This window comes from Crinia signifera, chromosome 19 (assembly GCF_055691185.1).
Source record: "Crinia signifera chromosome 19, ASM5569118v1, whole genome shotgun sequence".
Taxonomy (NCBI): domain Eukaryota; kingdom Metazoa; phylum Chordata; class Amphibia; order Anura; family Myobatrachidae; genus Crinia; species Crinia signifera.
Window position 1 is genome coordinate 65,697,117 of NC_139226.1, and position 22,214 is coordinate 65,719,330.

The following is a 22,214-nucleotide window of genomic DNA, read 5'->3' on the forward strand; positions in this document are numbered from 1 at the left end:
TTGGCATTGATGGCGATTGTGCACCCTGCCATCGATAGTAGCAACATATTACTTGGATAACCATCGATTGTTGTAGCTATCAATGGTCATCCATTATATCTGATTGAATAGGCCGTGGGTCAATCAGAACTGGGTGGCGGGACTTCCGGGTATGGTGGGGCGGAGCTATGCTCCATGTCCCGGCACCTTTAAAAAAAATTGAAACTTGATCGGTTCTTCTTTGCCATTGATGTAGGGAAACCATCTGGTCCTCCAACATCGATGGTAAAAGTATTCAACATCGGCCATAAACCATCGATGATTTGAAATCATTGATGGTCGATGGGCATCCCTAGAGGCATTAGCCTCCACGGAAATCAGTGGAGGCTAAGCCATTCAAACCCGTTTGTGTCAACTTGTGTGCATGTTATCAGATCAAAATCTCCAGGGTATGTAAACTTTAATTACACCCTGATCATTTCTGGTCATTTGGGTAGTTTCTGTTGTCATTATGATTTAAAAAGAGTAAGCACAGTTGTTTGACAATAAATGGCTTCACCTACCCATTAACCATGAGTGAAAGAAACGTTTGTTATCATTCATATTCTCTGACAAATGGCCAGACAATCACAAATTCTGCTAGGGTACAGTATGTTAACTTATGAGCACAACTGTATATATGCATATATTACATAAAATGTGTATGTTGGGTATATGTATGCCCTATGTGTGTTGGACCTCTGTGTTGTGCTTATTTAGTCCTAAGGGCCCCCCAGGGGCCTTCAAATTAAGTACATCAGGCCCCCCAGAGCCTAAAACCAGCTTTGCTCACAGCACTGAGGTCATGCACTTGATTCACAATATGAGCACTGAGGTCATGCACTTGATTCACAATATTCTCTCCATGCTGGCGTGACTTTCCTCCAGGTACTCCAAGTGAATGGACTCATAACAAATATTTATCGTAGTGTGTAAATGTGCACATGTACATGTACAGACTAGGTGGGCAACGTAATTGTTACCTGCAGTCCAATTATATGTTTCTATGTTTTAATCTCTACAAATTACCACCAAACAAAACACTGAAAACTAAAAAGGTGCCTTAGTGACCTTACTGGGGCAGTAGATAAAGGAAAAAACACCCCAAATGCTGGCAACTATAGTGTAACACATTCAGAGAATACAATTATTTTATCCGTTATCCACTGGGGAATTACACAGAAAAAAAAATACAACAAAATAGAAATTCAAATAAAAGTCTTTTATTTTTTGCTACAGAGATGTCAAAATGGTAAACACTGCCCCCCTGATGATCGTTAAGTAACAATATATAGTAATTTTATTGCATAGATATAATAAAGAAGATAAGTGCAGATACATAAAACTGCACATGCAGCTTATACTGTACCATCAATAAGCGCTTCTGAACTTTACTTCCAGTTATGTATTGATCTACATAAACTACATTTTCAGCAAATTGGTTAGAAAACAACATACTGTCACAGCTTTCCCTGTTGAATGCTACTCAGCATACGTTTGACCTCAGTCTCCACACGGAGTATTCGCACTTTGCGCCACAGATTTTGGGTAAGTGCCCGGCTACTTTGCAAATCTCGTAAAAGCAGAGTAAGGTGAGCACTCATTCGTGCATGATCCCAGCCTCCAGCATTGGCCCTCACCTCCCTTAATATTAGAGCCCAATGACGTGATGCATCTCGTCCTTCTGTAAGAGACACAAGGACTCTGACGTCTCCCAAAGCCTGCATCGCTCGAAGACCACTGTCCGACAGTTCATTAAAGTAGAGACTGCAGAGAAGAGAAATAAAAAGAGAAATCTGTGTTTCTTTCTAAATCATAATTGCACATATTGCAAAACAGATAACACCATTATAGGTTATAAGCAGCTTCTGCGGAATTAAATATATATATGCATTTTTTTCATCGCATGCCATATGCGATTTTAAATTGTATAAGCCCCCAATGGGTACTTACAATGTTAAATGCACCACCACTATGAATGTCAACCCGAAGCGTGGCGAGCCCGCCAGGGGCGGCGGTACGCGTCCTCAGACCTTTTCATACCCCCACTATCCACGTCGGCGTGGAGTTGATTTTAGATAGTGTGGCGAGCGCAGCGAGCCACCGAGCCTGAAGGGTGGTGAGTGCGCGATAGTGTGGCGCTTGCCACACTATCTAAAATCAACTCCACCCCGACGTGGATGGTGGGGGTATGAAAAGGTCGGAGGACGCGTACCACCGCCCCTCGCGGGCTCGCTACGATTCAGTCAGGTTGACATTCATAGTGGGGATGGCATGGGGGTGCATTTAACATTGTAAGCACCCATTAGGGTGCTTATACAATTTAAAATCGCATCACATTGTATGCCATATACAATGGTATACAATTTTAAGTTGTATACCATCGGGTGCCAATCGCGTCGCATCGCATACCATTGTATGGCTTATGGTATGTGATGCGATGGGCGCCGTGCTAGGAAACAAGTACCATATACTGTGTGTGTGTGTATATATATATATATATATATATATATATATATATATATATATATATATATATATATATATATATATATATATAGCCTATATTCTGTATGCAAATTATCTGTTTATGAGATTCTACATTACAATGTTGTTCTGGGAAACACTAACGTAAAATTTTGTATGCAGATACAAAGAATACAAGCAAGTTGCAAATGATTTTAACTAGCAGAAGATGCTTGGGTGTTTCATTCACATAACTTTTCAAATAAAACACATTTTAATGATAAAAGTTGCATGCAAAGTCGCTCTGCGCTACTAAGTCACACCATGGCATGTCGCAATTGGAAGGACTGTTTTACCTGCAAGGAGGCGAGATTTATATGGACACATATGTACATGTATATTTTAATGCCCTGCAGAAATATGGCGCCGTGGAATGCATGTAACTATAGAGCAATATGTATACATTAGTAGTATAAATGTATAGATGTAATTAAGTAATGAAAGGAAATTTATGAATAACAGCACTGGGGTGCATTTAGATACATGCAATAAAACAAGATAAATTATGAAAACATAATTTATTACTGTTACATACAAAAAACATCAGTAAAATGACATCAGAAAATAAAAAAAAGGAATGTCCACTACTAGGGTGGGCTACGATGCGATATATAAATGAACTAGGTGATTCATCGCGCCCTACGGGCGCTCTTCACACCGTCGTAAGGGGCTGTGCCCCCTTAATTTGTGAACATTTGTATTGTGAGAAATTTGGTTAGAATTGTATGAAAGATGCCTGTATTGCAACTTGAGTTATAGGTGAAATGTGTTAAATAGAGAGCATATGATTTGGAAGGGGGTGTGTATTGTTTTGTTTAATTAAAAAGCAGTTACAGAGTAAGATGTACATTGATAGTGTGGATGGTACAGTGACATTTGTGGGTGTGTGTGTGTGTGCAATAGTATAGTAGGGTGTTTTTGAGTCAGCGGCTCCCCACTGGCGGAGTTCACAACACAGGAAAACAGAAGGCTGGGCAGTGATAGGGGTGTGTGGGCATAAGGGGGACTAAAGAGGAGGGTGTAAGACACAGTGCAGCTTCTGCCAGTGGGTGAGGGTCCAGCATGGCAGTACAGGAGTACAGGACGGTGGCCCTGAGTCAGTGTCTCCTCCTACTGGGATGAAGTTAGGGTGCATGAGAGCAGGAGGCTGGGCTATGAGGCATGATAGGGGTATGTGGGCAACACAGCGTCAGCGACTCCCCAGTGGTGGAAGTTATGGTTCAGGAGAGCAGGAAGCTGGGTAGTGATAGGGGTGTGTGGGCATACGGGGGACTAAAGAGGGGAGCAGGGGTGCCGTGAATTGTGGGAGGGGCGCGGGGGGTGCCGTAAATCGAGGGAGGGGGCAGAATTGCGGGAGGGGGGTGCAGGTGTCGGTGAATCTCGGGAGGGGGCGGGGGTCCGCAAAGCGCAGGAGTGGGGCGTGAATCGCGCAAGGGAGGGTTGCGAATTGCGGGAGGGGGGGTCGCGGGGGTTGGGTGCCGTGAATTGCGGGAGGGGGGGTCGCGGGGGGGGGTTGCAGCGAATTGCAGGAGGGGGGGTCGCGGGGGCAGGGGGGTTGCCGCGAATCGCAGGAGGGGTGGGTCGCGGGGGGTTGCCGCGAATCGTGGGAGGGGGGTTGGCGGCGAATCGCGGGAGGGGGGGTCACAGGGTGGGGTGATGCCGCGAATCACGGGAGGGGGTGGTCGCAGGGGGGGTGCCGCGAATCGCCACAAGAAAAAATCAACACAGAAAGGTCAACACATGTAAATGTTGACATAAGTGTGGCATTTCATTGGTTTCCATGTCGACACATGAGAATGAATATGAGAATATTAAAAAAATGAAAAATAAATCTCAAAATCTCATGTCAACCTTTTTCATTGTCGACCATAGCCATGGGGGGGGGGGGGGTTTGCCGCGAATCGCAGGAGGGGGGGGGGTCGCGGGGGGTGCCGCGAATCGCAGGGGGGGCGTGAATCGTGGGTGGGGCGGCGCACACCTGGTGCAGTGTCTTTGCCGAGCAACATGGGGAGGCAGAGGATGTCTGGCACTGTGGGCTCACTGGGTTGGTTCTCTGTCATGTGAGTCAGTCACATACCTCCCAACATGACCCTCTCCAGGAGGGACACATTGCTCTGTTTCTGGACTTCCCTCATAATGTATGATTGCCATCACCTGTTTCACACATGTTATTAATTGATTAGAAAGGTGCTGGCAATCATTAATTAAGGGAGAAGTCCAGAAACAGAGCAATGTGTCCCTCCTGTTATACACACACTCACACACTTTGAGTGACAGATGTAGCCAAATATATAAGAGATTTGTTATTCAAAAAACCTGCCCACCCTTGGTTTCTTATTTGATATTACAAATTGATTCTAACTTCAGGTCTGCTGTACCATATCCATATACACAGGTTGGTAAATGCTAGAACAAGGCAATAGGGAATGGAGGGCAGAGTCATTCCATTTCATTTCAACCAGGGGTGTGTCCACCACCCATCTGTGATTTTTCCCAATTTTTTTATTTAATAGAGGATGTCAAAATAACTATTTCTGCCAATATCTTGATTGGTAATTAGTTTATTAAATATTGAGTTTTAATGTATTTAATAATCGTGGATTCTTTATCCAGTTTATTTGAAGTACCACAGGTGTTTATTAAGGAATCACCATTACATTTAGGGGCAGATGTATGAGTTAGCATTAACGCTAGTTAACTGGGAAGGGGGTGTTTTGAAATGTATTACTGGTGCACTCAATGCGCGCTATGGACATCCTGTCGAGTAACGTTTGACGGGGCTTTCCCCTGCAATCCCCCCAGTAAACAGCTGCGCCAGCCAGCTGAGGGCTAGCGATGTCCTACACCCACTGCCGCTGGCTCCGGACTGCACGCGAGATCTAATAAATGCGAGATCCTGCCCATGCCCAGAGAACCGGCCGGGGGAGAGAAGTGTTTGTTCTTAAATGCGCATGCGCAGCACTGTGGTGGCACCGATAAGGAGAGCCGTTAATGCTGGGCATAACAGCTCTCCTTACCAGCGCTTTGAGGGGAGGGAGGGGGTAATACATCAGTCAATAATAGGTGCCTGCTTCTCCACGTTATGCAGAAGTGGGACCCGTTATTTTACAAACGTTAAGGGCAGGTTAATACATATGCCCCTTAGACCCCTAAGGTAACTTTTCCCCCTGAATCCAAAAATCAAAACTAAATGACTGTCTGTCTTAGGTTATAAATTACGGCAAAAATGCCCTTTTTCCGAACAGACTTAAAAACAAAAACAATAAATCAGCATTAGACATCCAAATTAATTTTAGGTCCTTAACAAAAGGTATACATAACTACTGTACCACACACAAAAAAAAATCAGCATGATACTTGTTTTTATTAGAGATGTGCGGCGGCCACTTTTTCGGGTTTTGGTTTTGGATCTGGATCTCCCTTCGTGTTTTGGATCTGTATTGGTTTTGGCAAAACCACCCTTGCGGGTTTTGGTTTTGGATCTGGATTTTTTGGGAAAAATGCTAAAAATTGCTAAAATAACAGAATTTGGGCCTGTTTTTGCCCCTAAAGTGTTATTAAGCTCAATGTCATTAGTTTCCACTCATTTCTAGTCAATTTTGATCACTTCACAGCTCACAAAATTGTTTTCATTTACTGTAGTTGGGCCAATTTCCCCTGTATGAGTTTCCTGCGCAGCCGCCGGTCTGTGCAGCGACTGACTTCTAACCTGCGGCAAGTGTTTATCTGTTCTGATCAGTTTAAAATCTAATAAGACCCCTATCTGCCGTGATCAGGTTGATGAACTCTGGAAACATTACCAGTTGCCTCCTCATCCATCACCTAATGGGTGGAGGGGAGGGGGGTAATTGGTGGCAGATAATCGAGTTCCTCCACCTCTCTAAGACCCCTGGTTTGGAGATCCCTATCTAGTCTACCCTTATAGACCCCTATCTAGGTTGTGAGGTCTATCAGTCTGTGACATCTGTCACCCAATTTACCGCTAAGGTTAATTCGTTTGATATGACTGGCTAGGCGTGTGTTCCCTTACCTCCCTCACCACTTCACAACTTCACGTGTGTCCCTCCCGAAGCCGCACAATCGGTCTAATTGGATGACCATCCCCAGCTGTTTGGACTTCCTCTCCCCACCATTCATCCATCATATCCCAAAAAAATATTTATTGCTTCAAAGAGCCAAAAAAAGACGAAAAAAGAGCAAGAAAAAGATTTGCTGGGGCTCTCCCACCCAGCCATCCATTCTGGACATCCCATCCAAAAAAGAAGTATGATAGGAATGGATAAGACCATGGATGTCCATGAGGACATATTTTCGCTGGACACAGGATATATGCCGTCACACAATGGTTACATGTCACACTGGACACTGGATATATGTCGTCACACTGGACAATGGATATATGTCATGCTGGATAATGGATATATGTCACGCTGGACACAGGATGGTTACATGTCACACTGGACACTGGATATATGTAGTCACACTGGACACTGGATATATGTAGTCACACTGGACACTGGATATATGTCGTCACACTGGACACTGGATATATGTCGTCACACTGGACACTGGATATATGTCGTCACACTGGACACTGGATATATGTCGTCACACTGGACACTGGATATATGTCGTCACACTGGACACTGGATATATGTCGTCACACTGGACACTGGATATATGTCGTCACACTGGACACAGGATATATGTCGTCACACTGGACACAGGATATGTCACACTGGACACAGGATATGTCACACTGGACACAGGATATGTCACACTGGACACAGGATATGTCACACTGGACACAGGATATGTCACACTGGACACAGGATATGTCACACTGGACACAGGATATGTCACACTGGACATATGTCCTCACACTGGACACTGGATATATGCCGTCACACAATGGTTAGATGTCACACTGGACCCTGGATATATGGAGTCACACTGGACAATGGATATATGTCACGCTGGACACAGGATATATGCCGTCACACAATGGTCAGATGTCACACTGGACATATGTCGTCACACTGGACAATGGATATATGTCACGCTGGACACTGGATATATACCGTCACACAATGGTTAGATGTCACACTGGACACTGGATATATGTCGTCACACTGGACACAGGATAAATGTCGTCACACTGGACACAGGATAAATGTCGTCACACTGGACACAGGATAAATGTCGTCACACTGGACAATGGATATATGTCGTCACACTGGACAATGGATATATGTCGTCACACTGGACACAGGATATATGTCGTCACACTGGACACAGGATATATGTCGTCACACTGGACACAGGATATATGTCGTCACACTGGACACAGGATATATGTCGTCACACTGGACACAGGATATATGTCGTCACACTGGACACAGGATATAGGTCGTGACTCTGGACAATAGATATAGGCCGTCACACTGGACACAGCCCCTTGTATTACTGCAGCCCCTGTACACAGTGTACTACTCAGCAGCACTGCAGCCCCTGCGTGTGAGCACTGCAGCACTGAGTTAGTTAAATCACACAACACAGGGCTCAGGGCTAAATAAATCACAACACAGGGCTTAGGGCTAAATAAATCACAACAGGGCACGGGCCACAGGACAGCCCCTGGGCAGTGGACACTGCAGCCCCTGCATGTGAGCACTGCAGCACCTAGTTAGTTAAATCACACTACAGGGCTCAGGCCTATAAACACTCACTGTCTACAACACAGTGCACGGAGCACAGGGCAGTGAGGGCACAGGGCAGGTCACGGAGCACAGCACAGAGCACACGGAGCTTCCCAACCACCCTCTTCCCTCTCCAAGATTGGAGTGAAGATGGCGGGGCGCGCGTGCGTCTTTTATAAGATCCCGCTCCTGCGAGAATCCGACAGCGCGATGATGACGTTTTGCCTCGTTTTCGGTCCGGAATTGAAGCGGGAACTCCCGAGCCGACTGATACCGACCCGGATCCCGAGATTCGGATCTGTCGGGTGAGATCCGGACCCGCTCATCTCTAGTTTTTATAGTGTGGGGGGGATTCATGAAGCGGATGTTCAAATATTGTTGTACCGTATTCATAAATTAACACAAGAAACCATGACATTTTAAAACATGGACAGAACTACAGATGGAATCGCCAGCCCTTGCAAAGATGGAGCCTGCTCCATCTGTACTTGATTAGTAGACACTTCCGTTACACAGAGGAAGTGAATAAAAGGAACGGTACTTGTTTCCTAGCACGGCCACACCGATCAGAATCGCGGTCATCGGGGGTAAAATCGGGGCCATCGCGGGCATCGCGGCCGCTAAAAAAAATCGGGTGCGATGGCCAGACGCGATGCCCGCGATTTCCCCATAGAGAACAATGTTAAATGCCTCAATTTACCCGCGATGACCACGATTTCCCATAGGAAACAATGTGAAATGGCTCAATTTAGCCAAATTATCATAGGGAACAATGGTAAATGGCCCAAAAACACCCCTGAACATTGAAATGTCCCCCCAAAAGTTATTGACGCCACCCCGCCATCAACGTGAACCCGAAGCGTGGCGAGCGCAGCGAGCCCGCGAGGGGCGGCGGTATGCGTCCTCCGGCCTTTTCATGCCCTACTATCCACTAGGGCGTGGAGTGAGAATAGAATAGTGTGGCGAGCGCAGCGAGCCACCGAGCCCGAAGCGTGGCGAGCGCAGCGCGTCACCTCGCGGGCTTCCCAGGTGTCCATGGCGACGCGGACACCTGGGAAGCCCGCGAAGGGACGCGTTTACCTGTGAAGGTATCTGCGTGCGCTCGCCACGCTTCGGGCTCGGTGGCTCGCTGCGCTCGCCACACTATTCTATTCTCACTCCACGCCCTAGTGGATAGTAGGGCATGAAAAGGTCGGAGGACGCGTACCGCCGCCCCTCGCGGGCTCGCTGCGCTCGCCACGCTTCGGGTTCACGTTGATGGCGGGGTGGCGTCAACTACTTTTGGGGGGACATTTCAATGTTCAGGGGTGTTTTTGGCCCATTTACTATTGTTCCTATGCTGATTTGGGTAAATTGATCCATTTAACATTGTTTCCTATGGGAAATCGTGGTCATCGCGGGTAAATTGAGGCATTTAACATTGTTCCCTATGGGGAAATCGGGGGCATCGCGCCTGGACCATTTAAGCATTTTTAGGTGCACACGACGCGACCGACCCGATTTTTCACTGTTTTCAATGCATTTCAATGGAAAAATCGGGGGCATCGCGTCGGTCGCGTCGCAGGCCACTCAAATTACCCCCGATGGCCAAGATTTGTGGCCGTGCTAGGAAACAAGTACCAAAGGAACAAATCTCTTGAAGGCCAGAACACCACATTTGTTGATTTATTTAGTTTCATGAAGTGTACCAGCACATCTTCTCATTACATTGAATAATATACCCAATGTACCAGAAAGGGGTGTCAGGGAAAGATATAGAACAAAAGTGTGTGTCAGAGAGAGAAAGGGGTTAGACACAGAGGGACAGAGAGGGCATCAGGAAGCGAGCAAGAGAAAGGTGAGAGGTAGAGAGACCGTACAATAGAGAGACTGTCAGGGAGGGTGTGGGTCAGTTGGCCACCAGCAAGTTGTTCGGTCGACCACCTCAGCATTGGGTCACGACTTCATGTTGCTGACCTAGGTCGACAGGAGTAAGGTCGACATGGGTAAGGTTGACAGGGTCATTAGGTTGACAGAAAAAAAAATAATTGACTTTTATTTTTATACCCTTATGTCCTAGTGGATGGTGAAGCATGAAATACCGCCTGTCGGCACATGTTGTGTCGACATGGACACCGAAATGCACCACCACGTCATCTGTCTGGCAGCAGCTGCCCCTCCTCTCCACCTACCCTGCACCAGACACCGCTACTTTGATCTCTCTAATGCCAGATGCCGTTGATATCTCCCTGCTGCTGCGGACGAGTTGGCGTTTACCTTGTCCAGGTGGCGGCTGCTGCTCCCAGAGGAAGAGGACAGAACTCATAAAAGTCCTGCCTCTGTCAGTGTTCATCAGACTGAGCAAACTGTGCCGCGTTGGGTACTAAAGATTGGGCGCTCCCTACAGAGAGTCTGTGTCCCTTGTGTGCGTGCTCATGACACCGCCTCCGGGTCTCTCACACAGCGTAAGGACCTTATGTTGGGTACTCATAACGATTTCTTGAGCAGATCTGGTGGAAGGGAAACTGACACTACTTCTTTTTACACAGGTAGAAAGAGGAATCGAACAAGACGAACTTCACCATATGTTATTTATGTATTTTCCTTTGCATGGACAAATTTATATGAAGACATGCATATGAGGATACATCTACATTCCTTTTGAGAATCAATTTTGAATACCACACATTCGAAGGGAAGTAACGTTTTATGTTAAAAAGCGCCGGTGTGTCTCCATCTGTATTTGTTGTCCTTGTCTGTTTTTTTGGGGGGAGGGGTGTCTCCTCATCAGGTGTTGAGACAAGATCGGCTGCTGTGCCAGAGGGTAGTCCACTTACATACAGTAGTTACATAGTTACATAGTAGGTAAGGCTGAAAAAAGACTTGCATCCATCTAGTTCAACCTGGTATAGATATCCATTGCTGATTTGGTAGGTTCTGATATTTTACAGACAAATTATATTTCTTATTTGTACCCATGGATGTTTTTCTCCAGTAAATGTTTGTCCAACTTTGCCTTGAACGCATTTAATGAGCCAGCCGTTACCACCTCTCTGGGAAGAGAGTTCCAGAGTTTGACTGTTCTGACCGTAAAGAAATTCTTTCTACTAGCTGAATGAAATCTTTTTTTCTTCTTATCTATACTCATGCCCTCGTGTCCTAGATTCCTTTCTAGTAGAAAAGAGGGTGTGTGACAGTTCCTTATATTGGCCCTTGATATACTTGTACATGTTGAGCAAGTCCCCCCTTAAACGTCTCTTTTCTAATGTAAATAGTCCCAAATTGCTTAATTTCTCCCCGTAGCTTAAATTCTCCATTCCCCTAATAAGCTTTGTTGCTCGCCTTTGGACTTTTTCTAATTCTATGATGTCCTTTTTATAGTGTGGGGCCCAGAACTGTACTCCGTACTCGAGGTGAGGTCTCACCAATGCTTTATATAGTGGCATAATTACCCTTGAGTCCCTAGTTTCCATTCCCCTCTTAATACATGCCAGAATTTTGTTGGCCTTTTTTGTAGCTACATTACAATGGGCACTACATCCCAGTTTGCTGTCTATTTGGACTCCTAGATCCTTTTCAAGTATGGAATTACCCAGTTCCTCTCCGCTAAGGTTGTAACTTGCACACTGGTTGTGTCTCCCAAGGTGCATAACCTTACATTTATCTACATTGAACCTCATCTTCCATTTTTTTGCCCACTCATCTAGAATTGCAAGATCATTTTGAAACATGGTGACATCTTATCCATTTTCCTTTGTTCTTGCGCATGCATATGGCTCGCAGTAGGCAAGCACAAGGCCATTATGCGATAAAATCCAGCGTGGTACACATGTTGATTGACAGGAAGCTGGCATTTGTGGGTGTCACTGGGAGTGTCAGGGAAAACGCAGGAATTTCCAAGTGTTTTAAGGGAGGGTGTGACGTCAGCTCCGTCCTAGATCAGTCTGTTTCCATCGCAATGACTGAGTAAGTCCTGGGCTACGCACAGACTGCACACAGTGAAAAAATCATTTGATGGTGAGCAGTTGCAAATGGATTTGCAGCTAATCAAAGGGCTGTGATATTTTCGCAGGCTTGTACAGGGCGGGATTTTACTCTGGTTGGGCGGCGCATAACTGATTGCAGGGCTCTACACATTAGCATCACAGCAATCAGCTGTGAAAAAAACCCTTTGGACCTACATGGTGTCACAATCACTGCTGCATGGTGTCCAGAATTAGTCCACAGTCAGTAGTTTGACACCATACAGTATGTTCGACAGGCATTTCTTAAACTCTTTCTCTACCATACATGTGGCAAAGTACCCAAAGAATGGTTTGTAATGTGGAGTACACCAATTGTGCGCAAAAAAACCTATTACAAACACATGCTGACATTTTCATGTGCCAACAATTTCCATTTTGTTATGTCGACCTTTTGTCTATATCAGTGGTCAGGGAACTCGATCCTCATTAGCCCACGCAGTGCATGTTTTGCAGGTAACCCAGCAGGTACACAGGTGCACTAATTACTCACAGACACATTTTATAAGGTCCGCAGGTGGAGTTATTTATTTCACATGTGATTTTGTGAGGAGACCTGTAATACATGCACTGTGTGGGGGTAATGAGGACCGAGTTCCATGACCACTGGTATATATTTACCATTTGGGGTTGACCTAGAAATTGTGGACCTTTATACAGTACAATGACCTGCTGTCAGACAGAGGACAAAACAGAGAACCTGGAGCCAAAATCACCAGCTCCTCTTACATCAACCACAACCTCATTACAATGCATAATATCCCTCATGCACATTCATTAACCATACACATACATTAACACCAGGGGCAAACACAGGATTCTTATGGGGGGGGTTTCCGTACATATATGTACGTACGTACGTCCGTTGTGTGTGTATGCATACATACATACATACATACACACACATTTTCTACCGCACATACCGACTGCACACACACATAGCATACATAAAGCATGTGCACATGCAGCATACATACACAGATTGTACACACACAGCATACATTCACAAACATAGCACACACACAGCATGTTCGCAGACAAACATAGCATAGATACACAAAACATACATATACACAGATACATAGCATACACACAGCATACATACATAACCACACAGCAAACATACACATAACATACACACAGCATACAAATAACACACACAGAACATACACGCAACCATACACGCACACAACCCCTTTCCCCTACTCGCTCCCTGAAAAATCAGCAGATTGTACCTGCTCAGCAACTGGGGAAAGTCCCTGCCTCCCCCAGACAGTTCTCTCACAACACATGGAGCATGGCCTGGGAGGAGCTGCACGCTAGCTCCCCCTAACGGCAGACAGCCCGTCTGTTGGTGAAAAAAGGGGATTGGGTACTTGTGTATTATAGCGGCGCCCCCGATGTACATCGCGCAATGTTTTTATCGCATCGCATGCCATGTACCCGATGGCATGCGATGCAACGCGATTTTGGCCCCCTATGCGATGAAACATTGTATAAGCACCCTAAAGGGTGCTTTTAAGCACCCAAATGGATGCTGAAAATGTTAAATGCACCCCCACGCCACCCCCCCACTATAAACGTGAACCTGAAGCGTGGCGAGCGGCGGCGGTACGTGTCCTCCGTCCTTTTCATACCCCCACTATCCACGTCGGCGTGGAGTTGAGAATAGAAAGTGTGGCGAGCCACCGAGCCTGAAGCGTGGCGAGCGCAGCGAGGGGACGCGGATACCTGTGAAGCCCGCGAGGGGACGCCGATACCTGTGAAGGTATCCGCGTCCGCTCGCCACGCTTCGGGTTCACGTTTATAGTGGGGGGGGGGGGGGTGGCGTGGGGGTGCATTTTACATTGTAATTTTTTATCGCATCGCATCGCATTGTTTGCCATACACAATGTCATACAATTTTTTAATTGTATGACATTGTACAATATTGCGCGATATCGCGTCGCATCGCATGTCTTATGGTATGCCATGCGATGGGCGCCGCTATAATATACAAGTACCGGGGATTGTGTGTGATTATTCTCAAAGGCGCCCTTCCCAGCAGCCCAATTCCAAGTCCTCCCTGGTTCAATCAGCCAGTATTAAGCATATAAAAGATACAGGTTAGGAGCTTTAGATGTAGGGCGCTTGGGTGGAAAGAAAGTTTTTACCCTTTTTGTCGGTAAAAAAAAAGATATATATTTATTCACACTCATCCAAAGTGTTGCGATGTTAACAGTACCTCTACTCCTGTCTCCGATATCCAGTGTCCTGATGCGCTTTCAAATATCAGTCTCAGGTGGGGACCTGGGTTTTGTATCACACTGTGCATCTGCAGCCGTGGAACCGGCTTCCAGTCAGCAGGGTGTGTTTTTTTCCTCAGGGTGGTCCGACAAAGGTGGCGGGATAGTGGTGATGGACACTATAGACCAGTGGTCCTCAAACTGGGTCCTCAAGGCCTTGGAAAAAAAAACACATCCTGCTGACTGGAAGCCGGTTCCACGGCTGCAGACGCACAGTGTTATACAGAGTAGAGGTACTGTTAACATCTATCATTCCTACCCCACTTCTCCCCTAAAAAGACATTTCAGTGTTTCCAAGTGTGGATAATTTTTTTAATTTTAAACTTTTTTATCATTGAAATTTAATCTTTGTGCCTTTTATGGATGTTACATACGTACATAACACTTTGGATGCGTGTGAATAAATATATATCTTTTTTTACCGACAAAAAGGGTAAAAACTTTCTTTCCACCCAAGCGCCCTACATCTAAAGCTCCTAACCTGTATCTTTTATAGCCCGTCTGTTGGTGGCTGCTTTTAATATGACAGCTGAGCCGATGGATTGGCAGGCAGGGGGAGTTTCTAGGTTATCGGACCCCCCCCCCCCCCCTGCGTACACGTAGGCACACCCCATTCTCTCCTCATAAATATGCACGCTTGTTTCTTTTAACCACTACTTTATCAATGTATCTATCCAGCACAAGAAGAATATTTACTGCAAGACAGAGAATAATGCATAATTGTCTGTTTTCAACAGTTTAAAAAATGTCCTGCATGTGTAGGTTGTACTCACTGTACTCTGCCCAGCGTTGGGTGACGTGCAGCTTCTTCCACCAGCCTGAGACCAGCATCATCATGAATTCCATTGTATGCCAGATTCAGTTCTTGTAGGTGCTGATTTCTTCCCAGCTGAGCTGTCAGTATCTGAGCTCCTTCATCTCCAAGATCGGTGTGCAGGAGAGATAAGTTCTTTAGTGAGCTATTACCAGCTAGCCCATCCACAATCAAACGTGCGCCCTCTGGTGCCAATGGATTATTGCATAATCTATGGAAAAGACAGGATGATTGCATATTGCATAGTGCTACTCACTTGTGTTTCTTATTCTTAAGCACATAGGGGGCAATGAAACTTGGAGTGTGATAAAATGGAGAAATAAAGTACAGTACCAGCCAATCAGTTTCTAAATGCAATGTTAAAGGCTGCCAGTTAGAATGGTATTTTACTGTATGAATGAAGTGAAAAGGGATATGCCTAAACTTGCATGTGCCATAATTGCATTCTCTCTTTTGAATGGTCATGTTACTGTAAATGATACCGAAGGCATGACCAATATAATGAATTAAGGTGCATACACACTGTACAATTTTTTGGACCAATTTTCTTGAAAGACATTTCCCTTGAACCCAGTGTCCTGGACGAAAGATATTGTGCTTATTCCAAACTTAGTAAAATCTGCAATCTCTCTCTTGCTACTGGTACTTTTCCTACTCTACTCTTTACTGCTTAAACATGCAGTGATTACTCCCATTCTGAAAAAAAAAACACAATTCTGACCCTAACTCTCTCTCTATCGTCCTATCTCTCAGCTCCCATGCCTCTCCAAGCTACTGGAGAGACTTGTCTACTCTTGCCTCACAAACGTTCTTAACTCACACACCCTATTAGACCCGCTTCAGTCAGGCTTTCGCTCTCAACACTCCACTGAGACAGCACTGACTAAAGTGGTGAATGATCCGGTAACTGCTAAGTCTAAAGGCCATTACTCACTACTTATTCTTCTAGATCTTTCTGCTGCGTTTGACACTGTCGATCTCACTCTTCTCTTACAAACACTACACTACCTAGGTCTTAATGATACAGCCCTTTCCTGGTTCACATTTTATCTATCTGATCGCTCTTTCAATGTTCTCTTCTCTGACTCTACTTCCTCTTCATTACCTCGGGCAGTCGGAGTTCCGCAAGGTTCAGTCTTAGGTCCTGCTTTTCTCAATCTATACCTCCTCTCTTGGCAAACTAATCAGCTCTTTCGGATTTCAGTATCACTTATATGCGGATGATACTCAAATCTATCAACCCCAGAGTTGTCACCAGTGGTTTGGGGTCGAGTCTCTGAATGTCTCTGTCATCTCATACTCAATATTTCCAAAACGGAATTACTTATATTCCTGCCAACTAAGAACAGTTACCACCCTGATATCTCCATTGCTGTTGACAACTCGACAATCTAAAAAGACAACGTGTAGAAAAGTCTCAAGGCGCTATTAGTCCTTGCTGCCGTAGACCCAAATGGAGGACCACTGGGTAATCCTCACTGGTAGATACTGGGAAACAAAGGAAGGTCTTGCTGGCGCTGAACTTGTGTGTCCCACGAAATGGATAATTCTCGTGATGTGGAAAAAAGTTAATATATGAAAAATGTGTTAGAATTTCCAAAAATTTCCTGGTAATGTATGATTGCCTTGTATGATTGGCAATCATACATTACCAGGAAAAGAGCATTTTCAGCCTGAAGGAGAGGGTCAGGTTCTGTGGATGATTAAAACCAGGTGAGAACCTATAACCACACCAGCAATTGTGTCTCATTTGGCACTTGGGACACCTGAAGCAGGACTTGTGGACATTATTCTACAGGAGGAACATTACCATATCCTTGGACGCTGTTCAACTGACGCCACTCCGGAGGGTACCTGTCATTCAGCACACTGGCACAGATCTTCCCAAAAATTGTGTAGCATGATGTCTGTGACCTTATGTCATCAACAAGCGCACACCGGGCAGCAGAACACCGTGGCGTAGAAGCGGCTCTACATACACAAGCGAAAGACAGAAGAACTACAAGTGAACCCGTCAAAGCTGAAAATTTGAAGGACCAGGCCTCATTTAAAGAAAACGCTATGTGTTTATCTCACCTACATGCTCAGTGAGTACGGTAGGCACCTTGATTATTGAATATTCCATACCTATTGGTGTCAACAAAAAGTATCTTCCTCAGGAAGATACTTTGGAATCGAAACTGGTCGGCGGCTTGTGGAGATAGAGGAGGATACCAGGACAACCGAACCCTAAGAGTCAGCATCCAGGGACGCCTGTTGAGTATAACATCATGCTCCTTTTGTCTGCAACACTCCATTGTAGACATTAATATAGGGTGAGAGTCCTGAGATCCTACCTTGGTATTTGTTTTACTGCACCTTTGTGTTTAAATAAAACGTTATTGCACCAAGTTTTTCTCTTCTCTCTCTGTGCCTCTCCGAGTGCCTATCATCACATTCAGAGAAAGAGGGAAGAAGAGATGACCTGCTTTGGGATACAGCCCCCACATTTCCAATACGCTTGAGTCTACAAAACCAGTAGACATATCATTTTGGTACGGGTTGAACTCTGCAAAGATATCATTAACTTGGAGCATTGTTATATGTTAAATAGTATTACACCATTTTTTGTTTCTCTTTTTTTCTGTTTTGGGGTCCACTCATATCTCAAACATAAACTGAGAGAATTCCATCTGAGACTAAGCGCACTGGGACAATTCAGAAACTCGTTTTTGGTACAATAAGACTCTCCACTAGTCTCCAAACTTTCAAGCGTTCCCTGAAAACTCACCTCTTCAGGCAAGCCTATCATATTTAAAGTTCTACACGTATAACCCTCTGAGGCACTTATATTATATAGCTTCCTGTCAGGAACCCCGGTTCTCAGACCACTCGCGTGCGCCCCTTACCGGCACGCTGGGGTAATATACTCCGCAGATCAGCTGCCCGTACAGTCTGTAATCCCTGGCGTGATGTCTCCTGCTTTCAAATCATCCCCTGCGTCACTTACAGCTCCAGGTGTATTCCCTGGTCAGATTGCGGGTCACATGATCCTGGTAAGCTCTCACTCACTTCCTGGTCTGTGTGCTGCTGCTGCTGCCGCTGATTCCCTCACCTGCGTCTGATTCCCTCATTACCTGGAGGGATAAAAGCCTGTCTCACAGTCTCCTCCCCGTCTTGAACAACTTGTCAGTTTCCCCTGAGAGTTCTCCAGTGTCAGCTCCTGTCAAGACTCCCCACTTGCTCCAGAGGTCCGGTTTCCTGAGTCCGCTGTTACCTGTGTCATTCTCAGCATCCCTGATCATTCCACTCCTACCAGAAGCTTCCACGAGTTCCATCTGCCGTGTGATCCAGCCTTCTCTGTGCAGCCCAGGTTGTCCCCTCAGCGTCCGGATACCAGTGGGTTCCCATGCCCGTCTCCTCTCGGCTCCCAGGCCGCTTCAGCGATCCCCAGTGATCTCCAGCGATCACCATTGAGTTCCCTCCGGCTCCCAGGCCGCATCTCACGGTACTCAGTCCCCATCACTGTGTACATCCTGTTATACATATTCCTCTGTGCCCTCCGTGTTGCTACCAAGCATTAAGTGCCATCGAACACCATCGATGGTTTAAGTACCCCTCAAACATCTTTGCTCTAGAGACTCCAGAGTATCAAACCCTGCTAAAGCCACAGAGGAACCTGGGCAGAGGACCGCGACCTGGTCGGCAGTTGCAGCTAAGTCCATATCCCCTTGCGGGGGTCCCTGGTGAATACTGCTGTCGGCTTAGGCCCCGCGCCTCTGCTTTAGGTCTCAGCCAATCCTCTGTGTCCCCGGCAGGTTATTCTCATCTATCCTCCGTGCATGAGCTCCAGCTACCTCAAGCCTCCCCGCTTCCGGTTCCCTGCGCCCTCCACTGGCGCACCCAGGTCAGTACCGGAAACACAGCTAGTCCAGGCCATGACAGTTTGTTCAAGACCGATGGACTCGGCACACGACTATAGTGTGGGGCCAGCGGTTCTCCAAGATGTCACCTTGCGTATGGAGACGCAAGAACGACTCAGCAGCAAGTGATTACGTACCTACAGGAAGTGTCCACTCGTCTGGATTCCCTCCAGCAATCTCTCCGGCCACCTCCGCCACCGGTACCCAATCAGCTTGTCACTCATGTCCCAGCATATATCCCTTGTCTTCAGTTGCCTACTCCTAACAAATATGATGGCAATCCCAAAGCCTGTAGAGGCTTCCTCAACCAGTGTGACATCCAATTCAAACTTTTGCCGCAGAACTTTACGACAGCTAGGACCAAGATAGCATACATGGTCTCTCTGCTAACTGGTTCTGCCCTAAATTGGATATCACCCCTCTGGGAAAGATCTGATCCAATCCTCACCGATTATGACAGATTCGTCTCTACCTTCCGACGGATATTCGATGAGCCAGGAAGGCCTGCATTAGCCTCTACAGAGATCCTTCCCTTAAACAGGGTCCTCGTCCCATGGGACAATTTGTGGTCCAATTCCAGACTCTTGCCTCTGAGCTTAAGTGGAACAATGAGGCGTTAACATCCGCCTTCTGGTTGGGCGTCTCAGAACGCATCAAGGATGAACTGGCCACCCGAGATCTCCCTGAGCAGCTTGAAGAATTGATCTCCCTGTGTGTTAAAATAGACCTGCGCTTGAGAGAGCGAGGTTTAGAAAAACAAAAGAAAGTATTCCCCAGAGTCCCGCCTCCGCCTCTGCACCGTCCTACGATACCCGCTACAGAAGAACCTATGCAGATAGGTAGATTTAGGTTATCTACAGAGGAACGGTCCAGGAGGCAAAGATAAAAATTATGTATATACTGTGCCGCTCCCGGCCACTTCATTGGGTCCTGTCCCGAGCGTCCGGGAAACGCCAAGCCCTAACACCTGCAGTGGGGGAGTCAGGTTAGGTTGTTCCAGTAAAGCTCCTCCCACCACTGACTTAGTGCTACCTGTTGCCCTTGTGTCACCAGTGGGTACCCTGCATGTCTCAGCCCTGGCCGACTCCGGGGCTGCAGGGAAATTTATTTCAGCCGAGCTAGTTAATAAGTGCAGAATTTCTGTTCTCCCGTTACCCCAGCCTCACAACCTGACTGCGGTAGATGGAAGTAGAATCCCCGGAAGTGACATTGTGTATCGGACAGTACCTGTTTCATTTCATGTGGGTATACTTCATCAAGAATGTATTGAGTTCCTGGTCATCCCCAAATCCTCCTACGACATTGTGTTAGGGTTGCCGTGGTTACAACTTCACAACCCCTGTATCAATTGGAGATCTCTTCAGATTGAAGAATGGAGTGATTATTGCCATAAACATTGCTTGAGTGAAGTAACTCCTGTCCGATCCTCTGCGATTAAAAATCTGCCTGGTCTTCCCTCAGTGTACCATGATTACAGTGATGTCTTCAGTGAACAAGCCGCTGATGTACTACCTCCACACCGCCGATGGGATTGTCCCATAGATCTTCTCCCTGGGAAGTCCCCTCCTAAGGGGCGCACTTATCCCCTGTCAGTACATGAGACCAAAGCGATGTCCAAGTATATCCAAGAAATTCTCCAGAAAGGTTTTATCCGGCCCTCATCTTCCCCTGCTGGTGCAGGATTCTTTTTTTGTAAAAAAGAAAGATGGAGGGTTACGCCCTTGCATAGACTATAGAGGTCTCAATGGCATAACTATCAAGAACAGTTATCCTCTTCCTCTGATCACCGAGTTATTTGACCGTGTCAAAGGTGCAATTTTTTTTACCAAGCTTGACCTCAGAGGGGCGTACAACCTAATTAGGATTCGCAAAGGCGATGAATGGAAGAACGCCTTCAACACCAGAGATGGGCATTTCGAGTATCTGGTAATGCCTTCGGTCTCAGTAATGCACCAGCTGTCTTTCAAGAATTCATCAATGAAATTTTCAGAGATGTCTTATACAAATATCAAGTTGTTTACCTCGACGATATCTTGATTTTCTCCTCAGATCTCCAGTCTCATCGTTCTCAAGTCAAAGAATGCTATCCTGTTTACGTGCTAATAAATTGTATGGTAAACTCTCCAAGTGCACGTTCGAAGTTCCCCAGATACCCTTCCTAGGGTATATCGTGTCTGGCTCAGAGTTACGAATGGATCCCTCGAAACTTGAAGCCATCGATAGTTGGTCCCAACCAACCACTCTCAAAGCAGTCCAGCTTTGCCAATTATTACAGGAAATTCGTCAAAGGATTCTCCACGCTTATCTCTCCCATCACAGCTCTCACCCAAAAACGTGCCAATCCAGCCGTCTGGTCTGAAGAAGCCTTGTCCGCATTCCACCTGCTGAAACAAGCTTTCATCTCTGCTCCCATCCTCCATCAGCCAGAAACAGACAGACCATTCCTTCTCGAGGTGGACGCTTCTAATGTGGGTGTTGGTGCTGTGCTCTCCCAAGTCACTCACGATGGCAAACAGCACCCCTGTGGGTTTTTCTCACGAAAATTCCTGCCTGCTGAGAAAAACTATTCCATTGGTGATCAAGAGTTGTTGGCAATTAAATTAGCACTGGAAGAATGGCGATATCTGTTAGAAGGGGCCAAATTCCCTGTGTCCATCTTTACAGATCACAAGAACTTGCTCTACGTCCAAACAGCCCAGTGCTTAAATTCCCGTCAAGCTCGTTGGTCTTTATTCTTTTCACGATTCAACTTCAAAATCTTTTACCGTCCTGGATCCCAAAGTGCAAAGGTAGATGCGCTGTCCGGCTCTATGGAGGATGACACAGTGCCGCAAGAACAGCGTCCTATCATCAGTCCTACTGCCTTTGCTGCCACCCATGTGTCCCCTGTGCCACCATGAGGAAAGATGCTCGTACTACCAGAGCTGCAGCCAAAAATATTATCCTGGGCTCATGCTTCACCCTTCTCC

At 46.2% G+C, this 22,214-nt stretch overlaps 1 protein-coding gene across 5 annotated transcripts in view; it reads right to left on the reverse strand.

The window, feature by feature from the left end:
• Window positions 1-1,221: 1,221 nt before the first annotated feature.
• NLRX1 (NLR family member X1) overlaps window positions 1,222-22,214 on the reverse strand; it is a 74,062-nt gene continuing 53,069 nt past the window's right edge. For all 5 annotated transcript variants that reach the window (XM_083162708.1, XM_083162710.1, XM_083162707.1 and 2 more), the window contains 2 exons: window positions 15,303-15,554; window positions 1,222-1,785 (listed from right to left, as the gene is read on the reverse strand). In XM_083162708.1, coding sequence (XP_083018834.1) covers window positions 1,479-1,785; window positions 15,303-15,554 — 559 coding nt within the window. In that variant the 3' untranslated portion in view covers window positions 1,222-1,478. The remainder of the gene's footprint in view (window positions 1,786-15,302; window positions 15,555-22,214) is intronic.